Source organism: Mustela erminea, chromosome 3, assembly GCF_009829155.1.
Source record: "Mustela erminea isolate mMusErm1 chromosome 3, mMusErm1.Pri, whole genome shotgun sequence".
Classification (NCBI taxonomy): Eukaryota; Metazoa; Chordata; class Mammalia; order Carnivora; family Mustelidae; genus Mustela; species Mustela erminea.
The window spans coordinates 83483977-83510994 of NC_045616.1; the positions used below are offsets into that span (position 1 = coordinate 83483977).

Genomic DNA, 27018 nt, shown 5'->3' on the forward strand with positions numbered 1-27018 from the left:
TATGGTTTTGCATTAACTTGCTTATCCTGAATTGCAATTTTTTCTACTATTCCCAAATAAACGCATTTTTGTGGTAAAATAACTAGCAGCTTAATTTTGAAGATTAACAGTAAATAAAACAATTCAGAGTTTTGTGGAAACAACCTTTAAATTTAAGTAAGTAAAGAGAAGTAAAGAGAAGATTAAAATGCACTGACAAGCAGCAATTTGTTGACAAGGTGATGAGTTGGTGTCTCTCTTATAATTCACAGAACTCAAGAGTGTATGTTTTGGGAGTATGCATCCTATGAATTAAACTCCCTACTTGTCATGTTATCACAGTAAAATTAGAGGCAAATTCCTTTGAATTTGAGTGTTTCAGGCATTTGTCTGAAGTAACTCACTAATGAGTAGGATTTTTAAAATGTGTGTAGTTGTCTCAAACCAAGAACAATCTTCTCACTCTCGGGCATTGGAAGGTGGCTCTAAACATCAGGTTCATTTATTTCTATGCACCTGTGATTTTGTTCCTAAGTGGTGTGAATAGCCATTGAGTATCAATGGTTCAAAATCAGGACTTCTCTTTTCCAAATTACTCAACTCCCATTACATTTATAGGTGAGTCAAGAAGGCATTCTCTGATGTTTATGATCCTGCTTTCTATATAATGTTTGAAGAGAAATGAGAGGTAATTATTTAGCTAGTGGGGTGGTAGAGAAGAAAGTGGACCTTCTCATTGTTTTAAATTAAGACAAAGGACATATCTAAAATGCCTTGTGAGGCAATCCTAACTAGATTTTTTTTTTTTTTTTACAATTTATTTATTTACTTGAGAGAAAGAGAGTGGGGGTGGGGTAGGAAAAGAGGGAGAGAATATCCAAGCAGACTCCTGCTGAGTACAGAGCCTGATGTGGGTCTCCCTTGATTCTGTGACCATGAGATCAGGACCTGAGCTGAAATGAAGTATTGGGCACTTAACCGACTGAGCCACCCAGGCACCCCTAGATATTTCTTTCTTTCTTTCATTTTATTTTTTTTTAGGTATTTCTTTTCTATGTTACTACATCAGTCATATTTTCCTGGTTGCTGATAAGTGAATCATAATGCATAGCATCTCACATATCATATTTATATATATCATATTTATACCATATCATATCATATCATATCTCTACATATCAATGTAGACAAACACATTTATCACCCTCTTAAACACATAGAAACACCTGTTGACTTCAACTGTTCACAGTTCCCATATTAACTAAATAGTCTACCTGATGTGACCATCAATTCTAGGTCTACATTAAGATTAAATGAGGCAAGCGCCTGGGTAGCCCAGTTGGTTGAGCGACTACCTTCAACTCAGGTCACAATCCTGGAGTCCAGGGATCTAGTCCCACATTGGGCTCCCTGCTGGGCAGGGGGATCTGCTTGTCCCAGTGACCTTCCCCCTTTTATGCTTGCTCTCTCTCATTCTCTTTCTCAACAACAACAAAAGATTAAGTGAGGCAAGAATCTAACCTGTTAATGATTGACAGACAGATTTTGGTCTTTCAATTTCCCTCTGGAAAACTTTGATGAAAATTAGGCAAATGGAAAGAAAAGGGTCTCTCCCCATGACTCAACCACCCTATGCAATGTATTCATTTCTCACCGTTCATTTTTTACTGTGATACATATCCAGGCAAAATGACTTTGTATTATCCCCAGGTTATTAGAAGAGTCTGATTGCTTGGAGTTAATGCCTTGGATCTAAGTAGTGTGTATATACAAGATAATTTTTTTTCAACCAAGGAGGAAGTTGAGTTTCTCTGTGAAGAGCATCTTCTTTTGTTGGCTGGTTGGCTGGTTGGTTTTTTGGGTTTTTTTTTTTTTTTTTTTTTTTTGCTTTTGTTTTTATTTTTTAATTTAAGGATCTGCAGATGCTCCTGGGGACACATGCTGCCCCTTCCAATCTCGCAGGTGATGGTTCCAAGTGCTCTGCTGGCACAATGCACCCCAGGGCTCCATGCTGGGAACACAAGGCGGGGCTGGGCAGGACTAGTGCTGGATGAAGAGCATCTGTGCGGAGTCAACTCCCTGCTTTAGAGCACCTCCCATAGTTTCGGCCCATTAACCCAAGCACAACAGCTTGATGAATTAATGCTTATATAGGCACAGTTGGCAGCTTCTAATTAAATAATTATGGTTAAACGTCTGCACAGAAGCTGGTATGCACCCTAGAAAGCCAGCTGTCAGTTTTATTGGTCCTAAGACAGAGGAAGAGTTAATACTTAGCTCTGAATGTTAGATACAAAGGGAAGTATGTCACATAGAATATACATGCTGTGCAATATGAAGTTGCATTGTGTTTGTGCTAGCCTGTCCATGAGTGATGGAGAGCAAAGGGCTCCTCAGCAACCTCTCAGCAACCCAACAAAGAAGGAAGTAATTATATGATCAGCAGAGCAGAACCTGTTCAGAGCAATATAAAGAGGACATAGTGTTAGACGGATGAGACTTTGATGAACACACAAATGTCACTGAGCTAGCAGGCAAATACATTTCAGGTTTGGGGTCTCATTTAGATGAGCAAGTGACAGAAATCTAATGTGGTCCTTTTGGGGGGCAGGGGTTATGGTTGGTATGTTTTGATTTACTTGCCCAAAGCTTCTTAAGCTATTTTCAAATATTAAAAATTGGAGAACAAAGTAAAGATCACAAACCTAGATTTAAACTCTAAGATGCAGCTTTCCAAAAAGTTAGGAACAGATATTTGTTCTTCAGAATTACAGATAATGTCAGATTCCTTCACAGAAGGCTAAAAAGCTCAAGTCTTATCTCCACACCCAAGAAAAAAAGCAAGCAGAATCTGGTGACTAAGCTCCAGCATCAAGGAAGATGCAGATTATAGATAAAGGCCATTGATAGGGTTGTTGGATCAAATAATGCTTGTTATTACACAACAAGACATTCCTGAACTGATAGTTGACTTCATTTTTCTCCACAGGCTGTCCTGTCCACACAATCTATGTGTCCCCACTTCTAAAAAATCTAAGGGGTGATAACCCAGCACAGAACAACCCAGCTTGCCACCGGCCTCTTTACCACGGATCCCAGCACCATCTCCACATGAAGAAACACAACCACAGGCAAACATCAGTCCCTAACAAAATCTTAGACATTTTAATCCCCCAAATTTATGGATTTGCCTTAAAATAAGAAGAGAGGAAATTGAATGCTATCATGGAAACATTTCTGATGCAATTCACTTTACCCAACTCCCGGGCCCTATTGAAAATCCACTGTTAAACCAAGCACGAAACTTTACAGACTGATTTACTGTTCTCCCTTCAGAGATCAATGGCTTATAGTTTATTTAGAGAGATGCCATTTCATAAAACAAACTAATCTGTCGCATAAGTCGTCATTTAAGCCAGTGGACTGACCTCTAAGGAATGCCTACTTAAAACGCCCCAGAACAATTGTTTCCACTCCTTTTTTCCCCTCTGGTTTCCTTTTATGTCCATAATTCTATCACCTCAGGTGTCTGAGGATCTCTGCTTGTGATTGACAGTTCTGAAAGATCTAGTTACTTTTGGATGGGTCTTAGATGAAGTTCAGTTTAATTAAGTCTGTGGTGCCACTCAAGTCTCAGTACAAAATGCTAAAGAACCAAACAGCAGATGTGTAAAGCCTTTAAAGGCAAATTTCAGATGCGGTGGGGGAGCCTGGGGGTCTTTTGTCAGCCTATACTGCCATCTATCTAGCCGAGACCACGTCATTCTGTGCAAGCCATTTGTGTTCTCACCGCCCCTGAAGAAAGCAAGTCTCCAGCAAACAGCTTTACAGATCCCGAAGTTCACAGTAAAGAATGGACAGCACCGCCTCATCCACTCCGAGTCTGCCAACCTCCCATGGACCAGCAGGCAAATTCCGACCATCATCTTCTCCTCACAGTTCGACGTCTGGCAAACAGACATGCATGTCTGCCTCCAATCCCCATATTACCTAAGCCAGTATCAATTGCATAGGCCTTTGAATATTCTCTGATGTCACTGATAAAACAGATAAAAGTTGCCTTAGATAAGATGCGAGACCTGAATTAGAACCTCTAATACTCTAGCTATTAAACTCCTATACTCAGGAGTTAAAAAAAAAAAAAAAATCCCAAATAGTATTCCTTAGACACTGACTGAACATCTGTAAAAGAGAATTGATACGGATGAAAAATCAAAAGAACCCTTTGTACTTACGGTAGAAGACATATTCAGTGTAGCTTGACCAGATCTTGTCATCTGTATACTGGTTGACAAAAGATGCTGTCACTGAGGAGTTACAGGCCACCATGTGGAATCCACACTCTGATAACATATCAAAAGCCCTTTCCAGATGCTTGAATTTGAGATAAAATCTGGAGGTGTATCTTTCTGGGGCTCGGTCAGGGTCTCTGCTCTCATTCAAAGTTTCACCAAATACCTCTTTTGCCAAGGAAATCCTTCCACAAACCAAAATCCGGGGAACTCTCCGAAACTTGGCATCTGCCTGCCCCTCTCTGCCCATGGTGCAGGACCCCCTGTAGCCCACAGTAATGAAGCCCCATTTGCGGTCCGCAGGGAGCACTGAGGAAGGAGGGCAGATTCTCGTGTCGCTTCCTTGGGAGGCATCTTCGAAGTCACTGTGGCAAAATTCGTCTGGGCTTTGCTTGATATCATCAGGGGTCAGGAGTTTGACCAAGTCTGGGAGCTGGAAGTACTCCGCTTCCCTTTTCAGTCTTCCCCTTTCTGGAAAGTGATCAGGCAGGACCACCTGCCTGTCCCTGAGATAGTCCAGAATATAACGGAACAAGAATCCATCTCTGTCAATGAAAAACCTTCCTTTGGAGTCCTTGGCTAGATCGTTAGCCGTGTCTCTCTTTGGGGAAAACATTTTCCACAGGAGGGAATGAGGGATGCTTATTAATGTGGAATGGCGGGTGAAATAAACTTGACCCCCGACATTCAGCTCCACGACCTCAGGGAAGGAGTTGGGAACTGCAGCCCCCTGTTCTCGAGGATAATAACGACTACAGTTTCCACTCAAAGCCATTGTCCCTTTCTTCTTGCTCTTCTCCTATTGTGATTTGAAGGTGCAATCCAGTGGAGTCACAGCCTTATCCTCTGCATCAACTTGCCAAAGAGGGAGAAGGAAGCTAACTTGTTAAAAATGACCTTCTCTTACCCCAGTTTTTTTTTTTTTTTCCCCAAGAAGGCAAAATTCAGAAGAGTCCACAGGTGAAGTGATGCTGCAAAAGTAGTTTCAACCCTGGCTGGTGGTGAGCTATTACTTCACAGAATGTAATCAACTCATCTCCATCCGATCTGTCCCAAGCTCGGTAGGCAAGGCAGGCCAAGTCCCCAGTTACTCCGAGGTCTGTCTGAGGGAAAAGAGACAAAATTATTTCCTCAAGCCCAGCATGAGTCAGAAAAAGAGACACCACTGGAGAGAGGAGAGGGAGGGAGAGAGGGCGGGAGGGAAGTCGGGAGGGAGGGAGGGAGAGATTATTTTACATAAGCAGCCCAGGAACTACTGATTTCAGCCATTCTTCAACTAAATTGTAGCTTCTCTCAAGCTATTTTGTGTCTACATGTTTAGCCATATGCCTCTGTCTCCAGCCATTAGTATTAAAAATATTTCTACTGGTATTTCTGCTTTAAGAAGGAATATAAGATTTTCAACTTTTAAAAGGGGTTTTTTTTTTTTTTTTTTTTTTTTCTCCTCCAAGCTGGTCTGGTAAAGCAATAAGTCACAGAACTTACCTTAGTCAGTGCTGGAAACCCAGCTCCTGTGAAGAGATACCCATTTGCAAAGCAAGCAGAATCCACAGCCAGAGTCTGGAGCTTGTCAAATCCCAAAGAGTTAAAGGACAGAGGTATCAATGAAAAGTGCCAGCGAGATGTGCTCTTAGAAAATAATTTTATATATATATATATAAATATTTATATAAATGTATATTTGTATGTTTGTATATAGGTATGTATTCACTCCCAGTCTCAAGTTGAAACAAGTCACAAAAAAAGTTGAAGCGTGATGAGAGGTGGTTGGGTCGAAGAAGCAAGGCAGAGAAAAATACCCAACCAAAGCTTCTCCAGTAAAAAGGGGAAGGAAAAAAAAAAAAATCAAACCTTAGAAAGAATCCTTAAAACAGAGGAGAGTTGGAAGCGGTACTGGGACTTAGAAGCTTTTCGGAAAGCCCAGCAGCAGGAAGAAAGACAGATGTGCCCTGCTGGGGTCCCAGGTAGCCACCCCACCTGCCGGCAAGGGCAGACGGACTCCCATGTTCGCAGGCCGGCGGGAGCCGCGGGGAGCCCGGCCGCCGCAGCGCAGAGGGGCCGCGGGGGGCTCGGGCTCGGGCTTCGGCGGCCGGCGGAGCTGGGTGGTTCCACAGTTCCCAGCGCAGTTCGGGGGCTGTTGTTTCAGCGGCGCAGGCAAGACACCATCCAGGGAAATGACTATTACATCATCTTAAAGGAATACGGCTTGGAGAAAGCGGAGGCAGCTCCGAGTCACGTCGTCCTCGGTGACAGGTCGCCAGGACTGCACGGGGACGCCGCGCACCGGCCGCGACACGCGACTCCCCTGCTCCCGGCTCTGGGCGGGGACGCGGCGCCGCGCAGCCACTTCCCTCAGCGTCCTGCCCGCGAGTCTGTAGTTTGCCACGGCCTTCGCTTCGCCTCTTCTTCCTGCTTTTTACACCTCCACCGCCGCCACCATTCCCCAGAAATAACCCCCCACCCCGGCGGTGACAGGAACACAAGGGATTTTGCATTGGAAAAATGTACAAACAAACCCTTGGCACAGGCACTGAATTTCAGCTGAAGGGCAAATTTCCCGTCCACATAGGCTCATTTAAAAAAGGAAAAGAAGAAAGCACACCGAAGGACCCCAATGTTCAGGCTACATAGTGGCTCTTTCTTACAAGCAAAGGGCATTAAACCGTGTTCTCCTTCAGATGCCCTCTTCCCCGCCCCCTTCTCCATCCCTGTGCCTCCCCACCCCCAGCAAACAATAAATAAATACAGTCTCTCTGGAACGAATGATATTCTTTCCAAAGAATACATGAGCTACTGGAACTCGCAGAAAGCCCACAGCTGACATCAGCAAGTCATTATCTCAGCTTACCTGCAAGAAATTGGTACCTGCAACCTTTTTCTGGGGCTGTGTCTTTACTGAGACTCTCTTTGGACATGCCCCAGCCCCCTCCCATCTCATCCCAAGAGGACTCTGGTGGAAGACACACCCGGCTAAGAGACATTTTACTCCTATCCCAGAGGGCTTCCTTAAGTGCATCATTAGAGTTTCAGGAAGGCATTTCCAGGGCAACCTAATCCACTAACAAAGTGCTTCCAGTTGATCCTGCCAGTCAATAATGGCCCAGCCAACAGCTTACAGTAAGTCGACCATTTCCCCTTTAAAATGCCAGTGTCTTAGGACTCACCCTCCTAATCAGAATATAGCATTTCATCTATGAATAATACATGTGAGGCACACTCCATCCCAAATAACTTCTATTTAAAAAAAAAAAAAAAGCAAAAGCCAAAAATGGAGATGAAAGTATGAATTAGGTACATTTTAAGGGATCATGTGTTTATTGCCAACTCTTGCCCCAAGAATTAGATTACAGATAGACTCAGCAGCAGGATAAATTAATTTTTAGTTTAACAGTCTTTTCTTTCAATAATATCAGGTTACTGAACACATATGGAATATTAGCTAACACTCCAACACCTGATTATATTTGACTTTGTTTCTTTAACTAATGTATTAACCTGTTATGGCCTTAATCATTGGGATTTTCAAACTGGACCAATCAAGGGAATATTTATTATTTGGTGCGCTTATATCGCCATCTAGTGTCTATATGCTATCAGTGCAGATCTGTAACTGACCACTTAGCCAGGCCAAAAGTTAGATATTTCCTGCTTTAAAAGTTTGTTGTTGTTGTTGTTTTAAGATTTTATTTATTTATTTGACAGACAGAGATCACAAGCAGGCAGAGAGGCAGGCAGAGAGACGAGAAGAGGAAGCAGAGAGCCCGAGCCGGAGTCCTCGATCCCAGGACCCTGAGATCATGATCCAAGCTGAAGGCAGAGGCTTAATCCACTGAGCCACCCAGGTGTCCCTGCTTTAAAAGTTTTTATGTTGGTTTAAGTATGACCAGACACACACTGTTCACCATGATGACAAAATAAATATTTAGTTGCCACAAAATAAAGGAAAAAAATGGAGATCTGAGTACATGCTTAGTAAGTACTGGGCTTAGTTGTAGTTAGAAATAAGCAAACATTTCATTTTATTTTTAACAGAATGGGCCAGTAAACCATAACAATAGCTTTGGAGGTTGGGTTTAAAATATTCTGGGGACAGGGGTGCCTGGGTGACTCACTCAGTTAAGCATATGACTCTTGATCCCAGCTCAAGTCTTGATCTCAGGGTCATGAGATCTCCACAAAGGGCATGGAGCCTCTATTTAAAATTAAATTTAAATATATATATATATTTTAATTTATTTATTCTGGGGTCAGTTTGGCAGGAAAGTGAGGATTGGGAATAAGAAAATAAGAATAGGAAACTTGAGAAAATGGAAATTACCATCTCATCTTAGAGATATATAAACTGAGGACCAGAGAGGGAAAGAATTTCCACAAGGTCACACAGCTGTGAAGTAGCAAGACGGGGTTTAGATCACTGCCTACTCATTATGATCAATTTTTTGAGCTGCTTATATTCTAGAATAGGAATGGCGAGGAGGCAAATTAAAAAAAAAAATTCAAACTACGCATTTGAAGAAAACCCAGCAATTCATTTTAAAGAGTTTTCAATATTAAGTTAAATTCAAGTCTAGAAGATTTTATAATTTAATTGAGAGGATTCTGAATTTTGAAAATGAGTTCTATCTCTTTATTGGTCAGGGTTTCAAAGGTCAGACTACCTTTTTTTTTTTTTAGATTTATTTATTTATTTTATAGAGAGAAAGAGAGCTTTCCTGCATGAAGGAGAGTTGGGGAAGGGCACTGGGAGAGAATCTTCAAGCAGACTCCCCACTGAGCCTCTGAACCTGGAGCCTAGAGCCCAAGGTGGGAGCCCCATCTCAAGACCCTGAGATCATGACCTTGCTTATATCAAGAGTCAGGTGCTTAACCTACTGAGTCACTCAGGCGCCCCATGTGCATATTATTTACCTTTTAATCTACCCAGAGCCTCCGAAATCAAAACTGCATGGGCCTCTGTCTCACCTTTTGAGAAGTCAGGGGTTTGGTTCCAGATTGGCTCAAAGCCTTTTCAAGCTGGGGTCTACCGGCCTGGGTAACCATCCTCTGATGCATACATTTTCTTGTTCCTTTAGTCTAGGGGATGCAAACAAATGAGAAGTGAGATTAAAGAGGTAACAGGCTCGAAGGAAACAAAGCAATCCACCATAGAGAGAGATTTAAATAGTGCTTGAGTAAGCGCATGTGTCTCAGGGAGGTTGTCAGTAAGCCCAGCTGCTTGGTGCCTTAACAAGAGGCAAGAAGCCAATTCTAGGCTGTAAGCGTATTCCTGTCCTCCGTGTCAGCAGATAACACAGCTAGTGTTATTGTTCTGTTCTGACAGCTCTCCGCTGAAACATTGTGGGATCCTCCACTCGGCCCAAAGGCTGAACATACAGCAACAGATTTCTCTTAGGGGAAGAAAAAGGGAGAATGTTTCATCCGTAATAGTCAAGACTATAGCACATTTGGATACACCATGGGTAGATTATGGAGTTGAAAAAATGTGTCTTAGCCTCTGTTTCCTGTTCCCTACTTGCACACACCCCCATAGCTGAATGCTGAAGAGTGTATTCTCAAAAGGACAATTATAAATTTGGGATAATGTGTTCACTTTGCACATCCTTACCTCCTAACACATCCTTAAGTTTCCTCCCCGCTGGAGCAGAGATAGCTTTTATGCTGACTGTCTTTGTTATCAGGGAGGGAATGATCTCATAAATGTAGACCAAAATGCCATACATTCATTGTGTCGCATGACCCAAGGTCTCCTGCATCATCACTGTTATCCTAACACAAGTACTGTTTGTGGAGGGCCAGCCCTCAAGAACTCACAACAATTATAATCCCTCTTCTAACTCTGCCTGATGGCTGTGTGACATTAGAGGAGGAGCTCAACGTCTCTGAGCCAGGGTAAAATGAAGATAACAGGAAGACCTGCCTCCCAGGCGTGTTGTGCAGATTCAATACCATGATGCATGTAAGATCCTGAGCATGTTGTCTGGCCCTAGGTATGTGCTTGCAAAATACCAGCAGTCTCGATGATGGCTGTGGAAGTAACTCCATTTGTCATTGGTAGACTGAAGCGCAGGCATAAAGAAGTTAACAGAAGATGCCCAAAGACTGAAATTCAGTTCTACTTCCAAAATCTTCACTCTCCTCACTCTGCAGGTGTAGGTGAAGATCATTGCTGATTATAAGCATATGTATTAATAATGTGAGGATTTGAAGATTTGCTGGAGGCGATAAGGTGGGAGAATGGGAACTGAAAATAGCACAACAGTGGTTAGAAAAGAAAATACCACTGTCTTTTGTCCTACCATGTTCCCTTCTCGGGACACTTTCATTCATGCCACATGGATTTATTGAGTGCCTCTGTGTGTCCAACACAGTTGCAAGTACTTAAGCTACAAAGCTGAATTCGATACAGTCTCTGAACACAAACACATACAAACACACACACACACAAAATCGTCCCCATGGAAGGCAAAGATGAAAAAGTTCTAGATTCGTGAGCAGACAGATGCCTGCAGCTGTTTTCAGCTTTGGGTCCTACACAGTCCACATATGTTTTGAACAGACCACTTAACCTCAGGGTGGCCTCTGCTTCCATATCTATAGAATGAACCTGTCTCCCTTTATAGAGTTACTGTGACTGATGGCAAAATAAAGATAAAATACAGCTGCCAAATTGTCAGAGACTTACCAGGCAGTAATTTGCTATATAAGAGACAGAGCAAGAAGGCAGCAAATAGCGATCTCGTTAATATAACGCCTTGCAAGAGAGAATTTGGATTAGGTCTGCATAACCTTCAAGTTGGAAGGGGAGACCCTTTGTGGTTACCCACTGTTGCCTCAAATCCACCTCCAAGTTTTACATAACAGCAAACATTCAACCTAGACATTTCTCTTGGTCTCTCCTGGAAATATTCTTGAACTACACTCTCATAAAATACGTATAATAGCTAAAGATGTTGATACCAGCATGATGCCTCTGAATGGAAGTATGTAAAGTTCTTCCAAGGGAACTGTCATTTTAAGATCTGAGCTTTAAAAGAAGTTTATGCTGATCTGAACAGAAAGTAGTGCTACTCGAGTATGAGGTGGTGTTATTGACTGTATTAGGGGCTTAAGGTTTTTGATGTGAGCATGTGACAGTGGAAAGAGGGTACACATTTCTGTAGTAGGTGTGGGTGCATGGTCACCTTTTAGGTTTCCCTTCAAAACAGAATTATTTTTATTTTACTTGTTTGGGGTTGTTTGTTTGTTTGTTTGTTTGTTTTTTAGAGGGGTGAGGAAAGGGGCAGCAGGAGAAGGAGAGAGAGATAATCATAACACAGACTCCACACCCAGCGCGGAGCCTAATGCAGGGCTTGATCCCACAACGCAAAGATCATAACCTGAGCCGAAATCCAGAGTAGGACACTTAACCAACTGAAGTCACCCAGATGCCCCTGGGTTTCCCTTCAAAACTGGGAAGTTTTTCTGGAGCACATGGTCAAAGTAAGGAGTGCACTGTTTGGTCACAGGGTTGTGTAAAGCCAACCCACACACATATGTACTTAGAAATTGTGATCTCAGCAGTGTGGAATGCAGCCCAGGTGGGAAGTGAAGGGAAAAATAGAATATAGCTGCCCAACTACCCAGCAACTGATTCCAGCAAATACACAAGCGGTATTTTAGAAATCACAATTAAAAAAAAAAAAAAAAAAAAAAAAGAGGTCTACTCTTGCCTCTCCCTGCAGTCCTTTCCCTAGAAGTATGCTTTCCCACATATTATTTTTTGTATTACACGTTGGCTTAGGCTTCATTACATTTGCTATATATTATGCAATATATCTCTTGACAAAGGAGTAATTTGTAGGTCAGTAATTGTCAACCTTTTATCTCCTACGTAGGACACCCATTTTCCAAAGGACATCTTTGTCATTGTTCCAAAATATGCAACAGATCCAAGTGGTATCAAAACAGAACAGGGGCGCCTGGGTGGCTCAGTGGGTTAAGCCTCTGCCTTTGGCTCAAGTCATGGTCCCAGGGTTCTGGGATCGAGCCCCTCATCGGGCTCTCTGCTCAGCAGGGAGCCTGCTTCCCCCCTTCTCTCTCTGCCTGCCTCTCTGCCTACTTGTGATCTCTGTCTGTCAAATAAATAAATAAAATCTTTATAGAAAAAAAAAAAACAGAACAAACTTAGGTCTTAAGTCAAAATGTTTGTTTAAAAAAAAAGCAACTGGTCAGAAATTGCAATAGTATGCCCCTGGTCTCTAGAATGCAGTTGCATTTTTTTTTTCTGAATAGTTTCATACATGCATAAATGGAATTTATTAAACACCCTACAACGACTTACAGGGAGTAGAGCTTGAAAATCCTAGTTACAATTAAAAGGAGCAGGTGTTAGATTCAGGCAGAGTCAGGTCTGAAAGAGGAAAGTACCAGCTCCAGGATTCTGACCTAATCACTGTGCCTCTCCCAGGATGTTCTCCGCATGTATACGTTAGAAATAAAAGTATCTACTCTGTAGGACTGATGTGAGGATTAAAGAATGTTCTGAAAGTGCTTGGAATACAGCAAATGTTCAATAAGTAATGGCCAATGTGATTATATTTATACTTGGTTCGATCACCTCTTCTGCCCCTGTTCCCTCTGCTCCCTGCACCTATGTCCCGGGTCTGTGTGGACAAGGGGATGGAAACTGTCCCACAGTACTCATTCATGCTGGTGATGTGACTGGTCCCTTTTCTGAAAGTCTGCTTCTTCCTTCAAGCAGGGTAAGAGAAGAAAGGAAAAGGATACTGGAACCCTAAGCACACTTGTCCTTGGAGATGGACAAGTAGTTGATCTAAAAGCATCCTCTCCAGCCTTAGTAAGTAGCTGTGCCTTTCATCGGATGATGCATGGAGGAAGGCAAATGAAGGCTGGCTCGTTCAAAAGATCTCACATCGCTTTGCGGTGATTCAGCACAGTCCCTCTGGTGTAGCAATTGTTTGTAGAAGGCATTTTTCACAGCTAAATCCAAACATGTCAGTCTCATAGGTTGAAATGAATCTTACCAGTGGCATCTGCAGATGGGGCACAGCAGGAAGACAGAAGGACAAAGACCGAATAACAAATGGAAGGATTTCATTCAAGGAACAAAACTGAATTATTAGAAGACTTGAAGAGTCAAAGCTGGGGATTTCTTGTATGCTCTGAAACACTGCTTGGTATCCAGTGCACTTTCCCCCTGCTTTTTGAATGATGTGCAAGAAACCCACTGGGCAGACCAATAGCACAGGAGTTCCTGTTTTGAAGGGGCTCACTACATCTTTGTTGAATTTAATTGCAGGAGCAAGAGTGTATCCTCAAATAAAATAATATGTTAAGAAGCTGACAGGGTCATATTGGAATGAACTGTTGGTTGGGAATATAAAACAGTTGATTTCAGTTTCCTTTTTTTCCTTTAAGATTTTATTTATTTATTTGAGAGAGAGGGAGAGAGCCAGAGCCCAAGAGCAGCAGGACGGAGAAGCAGACTTCCCACTGAGCAGGGAGCCCGACTCGGGGTTCGATCCCAGGACCCTGGGATCATGACCTGAACAGAAGGCAGGCCCTTAACCGACTGAGCCATGAGCCACCCAGGCACCCCTGATTTCAGTTTCTTCACCAAAACATTGAGTTTTCCATGCTAGGAGGGATCTGTTCATTTGGTCAGGTCCCAGAGAAATCAACTGCCTGCAGAAAAACAGCCTTTCTGCACTCACCACTGCAAATGGGTCATGTGTGTACCCAATTTGGAGTCAAACTAGACTGAACAAAAAAAGAGCCATTAAAAGGAACACCCCAGCAAGAGCAAGACATAACAAAGTTTTCAGTTTCAAAATTTCATTGATGCCACTTTCTTAAAATATCTATGTCAGTGCCTGAGGCCAAACAAATTAATAAAATCAACAAATGAAACTGGTCCAGACTGCCAGACATTTTCACATACATTATCTTTTCCGGTTCCTACAGCAATTTTCAACTGTTGGCATTGTGGGGAGAATAAAAGAGTCTCCGACAGGCTGGGTTATTGGCAATAGGTCAGACCAAGTCTGCCTGAACCCAAAGCCCCCTTTTAAGTACACCAAACTTACTCAGCCATATAGTTCCTTTTATTAAACACCCTTAGTCTGTTTCCAATATTTGCATTTGACATCGCATGGCGCAACAAGGAATTCCTAGTGCAGATTCCCACTATATTCTAACTCTGGTTCTGGGCCTGGCACAGAGTAAGCACTCCATAAGTATTTGTGCAAGGACTGTTAAGATTAAGAAGTGAATGAATGAATGAATTCATAAATAACGAATGAATGAATGAAAAGGCTATTATCTGGGACAAGGGTATCCAGAAATTTTGGCTGGATACAACAAAAGAGTCTGATCTGACGTGGCATCTCCAATTTTCTTTACTCCTGAGATGTTGGTTTCAAATGGAATAATGATTTCAGAGATGAAAAATAAAAAGTTTGTATCCCAGCATAGAGAATTAGACCTTCATGAATCCAAAAGGATGAGTAATACAAATTTATATGTTTATGTTCCAGAATTTAGAGGCTTTTAGAAATAAGAAACTGCTTTTGGGATAAGACTCTCCTCAGAACAATTAAAAAAAAATTAAGTGCCTCGATGCTGGGGAAAAAATGCAATTTACTTCAAAAAAAAAAAAAACTTGAAAAGATACCAGGGAATTCTAATCCAGCCAATTTATGTGTCAGTCACTCTGCAGCCTCCCAAAAAGGTATGTGGCATGGGGTGTGTGGTTAGAAGGCCTGGTAATGGTTGACCTACAGAGACACACACTGGGCACAAGATTTTAGGGGCTACACCACACAATTTAAATGTGAGTTGGGAAACATCACGCTTTGCTGTACAATGCAGATTTGCGCTGCTTCTGCCAAAGAAATTGTATGTTACCTTTATAGACCATGATCTGAACCTCAAGCACATCTCCCAATTACCCTAGGGTCTCTTGAAATGACAGGCTGGTTTGCAGTGTGTGTTTCCAATGGCTGCCGGAGGATATCAGACAATTATTTGAAATGGAGCCAGTGTCATACATCTTCCTGAGATAGCTGGTTGCCATTCATCAGGAAAAAGAATGCCGATGAACAAACGGGGTGACACAAAAAAAGATTTATGTATCTGATAGAAACTGGATTCAACCTGGTATTTCTCAACCAGCCCCTTGGATTTTTCACACATTTAAATGAAATTTTAAAAGCAGTTATGTTGTTGAAGTGCAATAATACTGGACACGGAGGCTGAGATTACCCCCAAATGGGATATTAGATAAAATCATAAATTCAGGTGAAAAAATTAGATGCATGGGCTAGGGATAAAGAAGTGATGGATTTCTTATCTGCATCAAAGAGAGTAGGCAAATGCACTCCTTACATTGCCATTTTGCCTACGGGTATTTATGCCTATAAGTGTAAAGAAAGAAAGAAATTGCCAATGGAAGTAACCAATATAGGCCAGGCTGAGAACATCAGCGCCTCACAATAATAACTCCCTCCTCCCAAAAATTTCACCTGCAGAGCCACTGCCTAATCAGAGCCAACGCAGAGTCCTTCCCCAGACACCCAATTAGTCACAACAGCTGAGGTTGAGGGAGCCCAACAAAAGCAGCTTTCAACTCCTTTAAAATCCCTCTCCTGACTCATGTCTTTGATTTTCTTCACTTACTCATATATTTACATATCTGTGTGTACAAAGAGCTACGTGAGACCCTGTAGGAGAGGCAAAGATGAATCAGACATGAGTCTCACCCTCAACAAGCTGATAATCCAGTGGGGCCATTGAAAGGAAAGCGCCATACGTCCAACGTGGATATCAGTTACGGCAGCCTGGACCAAGCAGCGATTGCTGTGGAAAGAACTGGAAGGAGCTCCACGAGAGAGACACGGTGCAAACAAGAATAGAGCCATTTCATGCCTAGCACAAAGTGCCCATTTATAAAATATAGATGGACTAAAGGAAGTGCCACCTTGCATCACTACACATTTACGGGGCACTCATTTAGAACACATTTAGAACTGCCCCAAACTGGACTGATTCATTAAGAGTCCTGATTGTCTCAGAAATATTTTATATGTGGATATAAATGTAAGCCCATTACAACACTAGTCCCTACAGCTGATTTATATTTGATTCTCAGCCAACAAAGACGAAGAGACATTTGAAGGGCCCGTCCCCATTATTTATTTACTCCACAAGCTCCCTCTTTCTGCCATGACTTTTGTGCCACTGGACCGTGGTTCCAGATGACTGACAGAAGGCATGTAAGTGATGGTGCTGTGGATTCTATAAGAGACCAAGGAGGCACCTGGATGGCAGCAAGCAGGCCTCACTGCAACAGCTCCAAATGCCTCCAAGGACATAGTCTATGAAACTCAGAGCAGCAGACAGATGTTGCTTGGCAGAAATCCTTTGACATTCTGCACGGCAGCATGAGCCTCACCGCTGCCTGGAAATATGGGCCAACAACGGTACTGAGGATAAAAAGAAGAAACATTAGGCCAGAGGCGTATCACAACTTCAGGAGACTTGGCAAGAAAGAAGGGCCATTGGTAAAGTGTGACGGCAGCTGCACCGCCCCGCGGTATCGTGCTGCGGGAATCCGGGAGACCACCTGCTGAACTAACGTGACCATTTCCAGGAGCAGGCTCCCACCACCAACGGGATGGGCATCTAGTTAAGACTCGGGGATGGAAATGGAGGAGGATCCAGAGCACTCTTTTATGTCAGATACCCCACAAACCTGGTAATTAAGGATATCCTGAGGGTTTGGGAAAGTAGACCGTCTGTAAGCAATAGCAGTTCTTTAAGGCAATTGTGTAACACACAGGAGATCTAATAAAAGAATAAGAGTTAACTGTTGTTCAGCACAAAAGGACAACCTCGGAGTAATTTTGGTTACCTTTCTTAACGCAAAAAAAAAAAAAAAAAAAAAAAGGTTTGCCTGATTTGTTGACCTAATATTCACAAACTTTGGGATGGAAAGGGAAAGAAATTTACAAAGAAATACGGCAATAAACTTTAAGGGCTAAAAACAGTTATTTCGTACCCAGGGAGGCATTAGTGGTTCCAAATGTGGGCTTTGGGATCAGGCTGTTCTGGGGCCAAATTCCAGCTCCATCATTTACCATTTGGGAAAATTACATCACATCTCTAGTCACAGTTCTCTCATCTGTAAAATGGGTACTAATCATCATTCCTTATTAGAGATTTTGTGAGGATTAAATAGGAAAATGTATATGGAGTGCCAAGTTCATCACCAAATCCACAGTGGGTGCTCAAGAAATGTAGCTTTCCTTCATGCTCTTTCCCCCTAAATTGTTTAAGATTACACACTGCCTAGATCAGAGGATAGAGGTTCATCATTAAGTTTACCCAGTTCTCTCTCTGAATACCCCTCGGAGTTGAAGGGAAGGAAGCAGAGCAGTCTCACGGATGGCTTCAGCGTACACAACCTCTAACCTAGAGCTATTTGGGGCAGGTCAGAGGGCACCATATGGCAGTGCTGTCACGCTCCTTGTCGAAGAGCACAGTCACTCTTTACCTGACAAATTGTTAGTGTCTCCAACCCACGTCCCCTGAAACACCAGCCCTTGCTCCTCATTTGTTAGATGTCACCTGTACCAGCATGGTTTCTTATACACAAGGATCTTTAGACAAAAATCTGTACATTTTTAAAGTTCTCTTCATCCCAGATGCTTTGCCCCATTGGCAAAATTCAGTCTCCATGGACTATCATCACAGTGCAAAGGACTCCAAAATCGAAATGTTTAGCTTTGGCCTCTTTTCAATTTCTACATACCTACTGGGCTGTTTTGCACAGACCCAACACATCTCACACTCAAGGCCGAAGCCAAATATCTGTCTGCCACTCCCATCCATTATATTCCACCAAGTTCTCCTTGAGTTAAAGGCATCACTGGTCTTCTTCTACTTTCCAGGTAAAAACCCATTACCTCTCCTACCCTTTCCATTGGCTCCTGATATCCAATAATCAAACTGAGCCACTCTATCTCTTCTATAAGTCTTTCAGGTGTCTCTTCTCTTCCACTTCCTCTTGTCCTGCCTTTCTTCTTTACCTTTTACCCAGATTCATATATTCAACAAATAATCACCAAGCATTCACCATGAACCAGGTGCAGCAAAACCTGTGTTGGGGATCCTGAGATAAACAAGGTAGACCAGATCCTTGACCTCACAGAGCTTCCATCTTGAGCAAGTAAGCAAATAAATGAGAAAGATAATCTCCAATAGTGATATGGGTTATAAATAAAATAGAACCAGGTGATTTGAAAAAGAATCTCTTGGGCTGGGAGTGGGGAGACAAAGAGAAGAGGATGAAGTACCACAGGTTGGGACTCACTGAGGAAGTGATATTTGAGCTGAAGCAAGAAGACAACTTGTTTATGTAAAGTTCTGGGAACAGCATGCTCTAGACGGGAGGAATGGTATGAACAAAGGCTCACGTGTCTGAGGTCAGACTAAACTTACGGCTTGTTCAGGAAACCAACAAAGCCAGCAAGTTAGAGCCAGTGAGCAGAAATGAGAGTATAGGTCTGAGAAGCAGAGAGAAGTCAACTGTGCTGGGCCGCACGCACACGGTAGGAGCATAGACTTCATTCCAAGTATGATGGCAAGTCACTGTTTTTAATAAATCAGATTCACATTTCATTTCATATTATGATTAAAAGTGTGCAGTTTTTTTAAAAAAACATTCAGGTGATTAACATATAATGTGTTACTAGTTTCAGAGGTGGAATTCAGTGACTCATCGGTCTTATATAACAGCCGTTGCTCACATACCTTCCTTAATACCTGTCACCCAGTTACCCCATCCCCCCACCCACCTCCCCTTGGGCAACCCTCAGTTTTTTTCCTATGGTTAAGAGTCTTTCATGCTTTGTCTCCCTCTCTGATCATGTCTTGTAATAAGTCACCTGTTTTTTGAAGTTGTCTTTGGCTTGCTGTGGGGATAACCGAACATAGGGGAGCAAGATTGGTTGTCTAGCAATGAGTTAGGAAAACAGTTACAGGGATTCAAGTGACAGATGCTGGTGGCTGGACTAGGCTTGAGAGAGGATAAATGAGGAGAAACTGGTAAGGATTTTGGTTACATGGTGCAAGTACTGGTTGCCGTGTTACATGTGGATCTGCTCCTGTTCTTCTCCCCAAGCTTTTTCATCTTGGTTCATTCAACACAAAGCTGACAGTGCCAGCCTTCCAAAGATGACATCGTTTGCCCACAGAGCTTAATTGGCTTCCCCGTTGTTTTTAGAATAAAGTCTAAAGATTCACAGCCCTATGTTATCCAGTCTCAAGGGCTTTAGAGATATGTAAATGGACTTGCAAGGAAAGGGAACTAGAGTTACAAAGCAATTCAAAAGTACTGAGGTAAGTCATTTCACAGTGTTTTGTGGAGGAAGTGGTGTTGGCCTTTGGTATGTAAAGCACACCTGCCATGGCTCTTATAAGTGCTCTTAGTCTGGAAGGTTCTGTCTGAAATGAAAGAGTCCCCATGCATTGACCAGTGGGGACATTTAACTCCCAAGGGAAGGAATAGGGAAGTTTTAGGAACTAGAAAAGATTATGGAAAGTCTTAGAGTACAAATAAATAAGGGAGTTGTGTTAGGATTTTGTTAATTTTGTTATGATTTTGTACTTTATTCGTTCTCCTGAAATAATTTTGTTATGATTTTTTACTTCATTAGTTCCCCTGAAATATAATATGCATGTGTGTGTGTGTGTGTGTGTGTGTGTGTGTGTATCTGAATTAATACCTCCCAACAAAATTTAGTGTTTCAGAAGAGAAAACTTGAAAGAATAAAATCATGGCTCATACTAACCCTATGTGTTCCTTTTCCTTTCTGCCTTAAGCAAGCATTTCTTGGAAACTGATAATTCACATCAGCATCCTGAAACCAGCCTGCGGAAGTCGCTGGTACTAACAATCCAGAGGAACAGAAGGGAGCAGTGTTATCACTGAGTGATAACTTGCATAGGCTTAAGGCATTGAGAAACTGCACCTTATCCTGAATAACCCTGGTGATTTACCTGCCATCTCAAAGGGAATCTCAGCCAGCTGCTTGTTTCTTTCACTTGGTAAGTCTCCCACCTGAAAACAAAGTTAAGGAGGAGTTTTCCCAGAGAGTGACCACTTCTCCCCCAGGTCTCAAGAAATACAAGCCCAGCTCTATGTGCACATTAGTTATTGTTTTGCCTTTTACAGAACAGATGGTGAAAAAATTCATCTGCACTGACCGTATGAGAAAAACAAGTTATATTCAAAATGTTATCAGGGTGCCTGGGCGTTCAGTCGGTTAAGTGTCTGCTTCAGGCTCAGGTCATGATCCTGAGGTCCTGGGATGGAGTCTGGCATCAGGTTCCCTGCTCAGTGGGGAGTCTGCTGTTTCCTCTCCCTCTGCCCACCACAACTTGTGCTTCTCCCTTTCTCTGTCTCAAATAAATAAATAAAACCTTTGAAAATAAATAAAATGTTACCAACAGACAGGCCCTAAGGATTTTTTTTTTTTTTTGTACTGCTAGGAAAATGGATATATTCAACTGTAAACTGAGAGCCCCACTCAGAAACATTCACTGAGTATCTGGTTCACACAGAAAATAGAGAAAAGAGTCCCCGCCCTCAAGACAATTTAGCAGACAAGTCTGGAGATAGCTCAGTGTGGCGAAAAGCTAGCAAGTACCCCCAAAAGACAGGTAAAAATTCTTGAAGGAATCTGAGGAAGAACTCAGCTGACTGCCTCCAGAGTCTAAAGCGGAGGAATGGGAGAGAAATTGGAGGAAATATCCTGGCGAGACAGTATTGTAATTGCACCTTGAAGGATCGTAGAATCTAGAAAAAAAAGGTACCATACAGAAGGGAAAAAAAAACAGTTGAAGGAGTGTGTGTGTCTGTGGGTGTGTGTGTGTGTGTGTGCGCGCGCACGCGTGCACAGGAGCCTAAGCGTGGGCACAAGCAGGAGTATGGAAGCTGGGAAAGAACAGGGCATGATCCAGTTTGGCTACAACAGAAGGTACCTGTGGAGGAGGAGTGGGAGGACTGCTGAGGAGTTTGCACTTGAGTCTCTCCACTGGGAGTAGTGACTGAGTTTCTGAGGAGGCCTGACAGGAACAAGTTTCTCAACAACAGCTACTCCCACAAGGTGAGGGAGGACTCATCCACCCCTGTCCTGCCTCCTCCTTTGTCCCCTCTCAAAGGGGCCCCTCCTGCTCAGCTCAGCGATTTCCCCGCACAGCCCCTGCTGAAGGTTGTGGCTTTGACATCAAAGTTCTAAACCTTTCAGTTTTTGTAACAAGCAGCAAATATCTTTCCCTCCCCACCCCAGTCATGGAGGAAAGAGAAATCAAGGTAAAAGCTGCTCTATGGGGGCGCCTGGGTGGCTCAGTGGGTTAAAGCTTCTGCCTTCAGCTTGGGTCATGATCCCAGGGTCCTGGGATCGAGCCTCACATCGGGCTCTCTGCTCCCCAGGGAGCCAGCTTCTTCCTCTCTCTCTCCCTGCTTCTCTGCCTGCTTGTGATCTCTGTCAAATAAATAAATGAAATCTTAAAAAAAACAAAAAACAAAAAACAAAAAGCTGCTCTATGACCATCTGGCAAAGTGAAGAAATGTGCCCATTTAGGGCATGACATTGAGTGATGGTCAGCAAGACTCACCTAAAGAAGGGTGAAGTGTGTTGTTGTGTCCATGTTTCCACTCATTCATTCATTCATTCAACAAATATTGGTTGAGCATGTTCTATGTGCCAGGCAGACATTGCTCTAGGCATTGGTGAACCCCAAGTAACCAAATCTCCTTCGAGGAGTTTACATTCGAGACTATAATCAAATAAACAGAGCAGGTGTCAGATGACGATGAGCACAAGATGACAAAGGAGGAGATCAATTACTATGTTGCAGGGGAGGGGCGTCAGTAAGCAAAGAGGGCAGGGGTGACAAGGAGAGCCCTGGGAGAAATGTGCGCTCTTTGGTTAGTTTAAGCCTAAAAGGCTTCTTCCTGGCAGGTGAACTAGAGTAAGTACTGATATTCAGCCATCAATACTAACGGTAATAGATAGAATAGTAACGCCTATTATTATATGTATAGAGGCTTTCACTGTGCTAAGCCTGATTTCACTTATTCTTCACAATTAACCAATAAATATCATTAGGGTGACACTTTTAGGTGCAAAGGAAATTGAGGGACAGAAAGGAAGGAGGGAAGGAAGGGGAGAAAGGCGGAAGGAGGAAAAGAGGAAGGGGAAGGGGGAAGGGAGGAGGGGAGGGGAGGAGGGGAGGGGAGGAGGGGAAGGGAAGGGAAGAGAAGGGGAGGGGAGGGGCGGAGGGGAGGGGAGGAGGGGAGGGGCGGAGGGGCGGAGGGGAGGGGAGGAGGGGAAGGGGAGGAGGGGAAGGAAAGGAAAAGAAAAAAAAAAGAAAAAAAGAGAAAGAGAGAAACCAAGGGCTCAACTAAATAACGTAGCCTGCCCCACAGTCATCCTATTCACACGCACAGAGCATGGATCTGATTGCAGACAGTCTGACTCCAGAGCCTGCGCTCTTCACCCAGACACCGGATTGGGGTACAGAGATAAATAAGTCGTGGAATTGCTCAGAGTCTGGTAAGAGAGACAGACTCATAAACAAATAATCCCAGCACAGCAATAGGAGCTATAATTGAGGTATAGTGGAGTTAAGGAGACACAGAGGAAAGAGTGATTAAGTGCCTGACCAGGGGTGGGTGGGGGGGGATCATCAAACTGCAGACATTTGTGTCTATGTAATTCATGACTCTCTCTGGGCTCCCTTAGCCACAACGAATCTGCAGTTCCTTCCCAAGCCTCTTCCTGGTGGATTTCCCCCGTCTGCCTTCACAGGCTGTGGTTTGTCAGCCTCATCCTGCACAAAGGAGGTAGTTCTGACATAGGGGCCGCACGAAGTCTTTAGAACCGTTCTGGAGAAGGAAGAAAAATAGTCAGGTAGCAATTTACCGTGACTACCCTCAGAGGCGGGTGAGGAACGTGACAACCAGGTGAAGTAAGGTGAGCTCCCCATGCCATGTTATAATGGAGGAGGAATGGGGAAAGGATGCTGGCTCTCCACCCAAAAGGTCACGTGCACTGTGCAGGCAGCTGAGAGCACAGAGGCTCAGGCAGGAAACCTGCATCCCCTTACTAGCATGATTTCCCTCAAACACCCCATTCTTAACCTTGTCTGCTGATGAACTTCACAAAATTCATGAACCCCCCCGAAACTGTATGTAAAATTCTATGTACCTGTTCGGCATTTTCTAGAGATTACTCACCTCATACACATTTTGAAATAGTATGTGGTCCCCCGAGGAGGTGTAGACCTACGTATTAAATACATTCAGAGTTGTTACTCCAATAGATTGAAGTATAATATAGTCTTATTTACAGGCATCATTCAGAAGGCCTGAAAAGTCTACGTAAATGCATTGATACCATTGTTATAAATCATATTCATCAAAATTCTTGCAAATCAGTGTTGCCACTAGGTCCCCACTTCATGACTTCAGGGCTTGTCCTTGATTATACTGTGTACAGTGGACCTTTTCTCTTCCTTTTGGCACTTCTGTGTGGGAGGATTAGCTTTTGAAGGCTACAGTGTAGGGTTGGTTCTCAACCTTGGTGTGTACCGGGGTGTGGGAGGGGTGCAGTGTTAGATTGGGAAAAACAGTATCACATCACCCTTCTCGTGTTTTCAAGTCACACACACCCTCCCACCCATCCCTTCTCTACCCCCTACCCCTATTCCAGTCCTTTACTGATGCTGCCCAATGACAAACATGCCACAGGCTGAAATGTCCTCTTTAAGAACCATCATTTTCGGTTACCTGTCCTCAGAGGTCAAGAAAAAAAATATGGGATGAGAAAACTCACCTCCAGATGTATAACTCTAAAGTGCACTGGAAAACCAGACTATTAAACCTAACTTTATATTCTCAAGGACCTGCTATTGGAAGGCACTGGGAAAAAGAAAATCTAAGATGAGAACTTGGCATTGGTGATTCCCTCCTGCTAGATAACTGTGAGTCTGAGAGTGATACAAGGCAAATATTACTAGCTTTTCAGAAGTACTAAAGGAGAATTTGAAGACAAGGATCTATCTCATTGACAGAAAAAGCCAGATGAAATCTTAAAATGTGGATGTTCATTTTCAACCGAAACGTTTGCCTAACCGCCTTTATATAAAAGCAGACTTGCTGTTGTGATAAAGAGTGAGAAACCTAGGACTACAGATGATCAGAGCCTCTTTCTCCCCTAATGAGAAACAAGTGCAGATATGTAATGCATGTGTGAGCCTAGCATGTATGCATAAGCTGGACTCAGAGGAAAGTGTGCTATGCACGAAACCAATCACATCCGCTTCCGGTGGGGTGGAAGGGGTGGTTAGGGAAGCAAATATCCGTTCCTGAAATCACAGCCTGAGGTAGAATCGCTGCTGACAAAAATATTACAAACAGGTTACTACTGGTTGGCTCTCCTCCCCTCACACTTCAGCCCAATTAGAGGCATGAGGAACCCGTAGGATCGTTTTTCAAGATAAACCTAAAACTTCTACAGAAGATTTAATTAACAACCTGACTTGTGTTATATGAAGCATTCCAGAGATCAGCTGCCAAAGAAGGAATTCGATAAACAAGTAAGCAATTACAAAGCCCTATCTCCTGTTCGCCTTGAGTCATTAATGATTCAGTAAGGACATCACATTCCACATCTTGCCCCATTTTTTATTAATAAAATTTAAATCTGAAGGAAAAGGGGGAACCCGAGTGATATTTTATTATAGCAATCAAAATAAGCAACACCTCTCTCTCCCTCTAAATTTTATATGAAGAAAACATTGACATCACAACTGCTGTCAGAGACTTTAGAGTAAGACCCTACTATTTCTCAATCTCTTCTTGTTTAAAAAACAAAAGTTTAAGAATGAGATGAAAAATGAAGATGGAAATATCACTTGAAGTGCTTTCAATATGCATAGTAACTATTATTACAATAATGAGCCAGGACAATGCATTATGTCATTGACAGGTAGAAAACCATCATGAGTATTTTGCAATATTCATAGCTAACAGGCTGGAAAGAAAGTTAGTCTAAAAAATAAAATGGCATTCATCAGATCTCTCAAATAAACATATGACGATTTGTGTTTTAGGAACCATTCGTGTATGTTTCTGTGCATCTGGAATTTAGGAACTGAAAAGTCCTGAGATGTCTTTTCACCATCAGATGGGTGATTACTGGATTCAGGTGTGTCTCCCCCAGGGGCACTGAATGCTCTCCAAGACAAGAATCATATCCATTTTTGTTCATCACCGGAACCCATCACCGGCATCAGGCACAGTGCCTGGCACTGTGTTCAACAAACAGTCACTGGATGAGTGGCTATATGGACATATCCCCATTCCAGGTCTGGTTCTTTCATTTTTCAGTTGAGGAAGTTGAGGCCAAGAACAGCTAAAATCCTCATATTACACATCTAGTGGTAAAACTGGCTCTAGAATGACCCTCTGCCTCCTTCCAATTCATTAAGGAGAACTGCTGTTTTGTGCAATTTTTTATCACTCCTTTACAGTACGACTGTTCTAAAGGAAAACAGAATCTTTTATCTTAGATCTTGTTGGAAAGATAGTAGGATTTTAACATATCTTTGGAATCTTGCCTTTGACACTTTGTTCTTCGGGAGTGCCCTGAGGAGAAAAATGTGGGCCCTAGGAAGAAAACTTAGTCCTTGCCTCAGCAAACTGTTAAAAAACTCCTTTTGCTTTCTTCTAATAGGTGAAAAGTTTTGAGAGAGACTCTGCAGCTATGTTTTTTGGGTTTGCTTTGTTTTGTTTTTTTAAAAAGATTTATTTATTGTTTGAGAGAGGGAGCACGCACCAGTGGGAGGAGGGGCAGAGGAAGAGGGAGAATCTCCACCGACACCCCCCTGAGCTCGGAGCCCTCCGTTGGGCTTGATCTCATGACACAACCAAAAGTCCGACACTCAACCAATGGAGCCACCCAGGTGCCCTAGCAGCTATGTTTATTTTAAAAACTGCAAAACTAAGTGCTACTCAAGTTCTTCTGAATAAAATGGTCACCGCTTATGATGATGACTAGTTGTGAATAATAGTTTGGATATTATTTTTAAAAATTTTTAATCAAATCCCCTTATATTTTGAACAGGTATAATTAGTCAAAAAATTATTTTAAATAGGCTTGATGCTCAATATGGAGCCCAATATAGGGCTTGAACTCACAACCTTGAGATTAAGACCTGAGATCAAGACCTGAACTGAGATCACGAGTTGAACGCTTAACTGACTGAGCCACCCAGGCACCCCCAATTTTCTTATAATCAGTGTCTAGCACAAACTTGGTACAATAGGCTACATATTTATACATGTATACATGTATTATATATTTATAAACTTTAGATGCTAGTATATGCTCTAATTTTTAGGTATAAGCTGTGTTGGCCAAAGGAGAGTCCCTGACGTCTTTCCTGACTGAAATTTGTGAGCTTCAATTTCTATACATGGTCCGTTATCATTCAATTGGAGAAGAACCCCGGAGCCAGTCTGCCTGGGTGAGAATGGTGGCTGTACCCCTTATAAAGTAGATCACTGAGGGCGAGTTAGCATGTTCTCTTCCAAGTACACCCAGGCCCTTACACACCTCAGTTTTCCCATCAGTAAAATGGGTTAATAATAACATTTGCCTCACAGAGATCTTGTGAG

General features: G+C 42.7%; 1 protein-coding gene across 4 annotated transcripts in view; it reads right to left on the reverse strand.

Annotated features, from left to right (window-relative positions):
• KCTD16 (potassium channel tetramerization domain containing 16) overlaps positions 1-27018 on the reverse strand; it is a 305143-nt gene that overhangs the window by 265292 nt on the left and 12833 nt on the right. For 2 of the 4 annotated variants that reach the window (XM_032336306.1, XM_032336307.1), the window contains exons 3-4: positions 9234-9344; positions 4215-5374 (exon numbers count right to left, since the gene is read on the reverse strand). In XM_032336306.1, the coding sequence (XP_032192197.1) occupies positions 4215-5046 (832 nt within the window). In that variant the 5' untranslated portion in view covers positions 5047-5374; positions 9234-9344. Of the gene's footprint in view, positions 1-4214; positions 5375-5756; positions 5897-6248; positions 6689-9233; positions 9345-27018 lie in introns of those variants that run through there. The other 2 variants (XM_032336308.1, XM_032336304.1) reach the window with 2 other exon arrangements.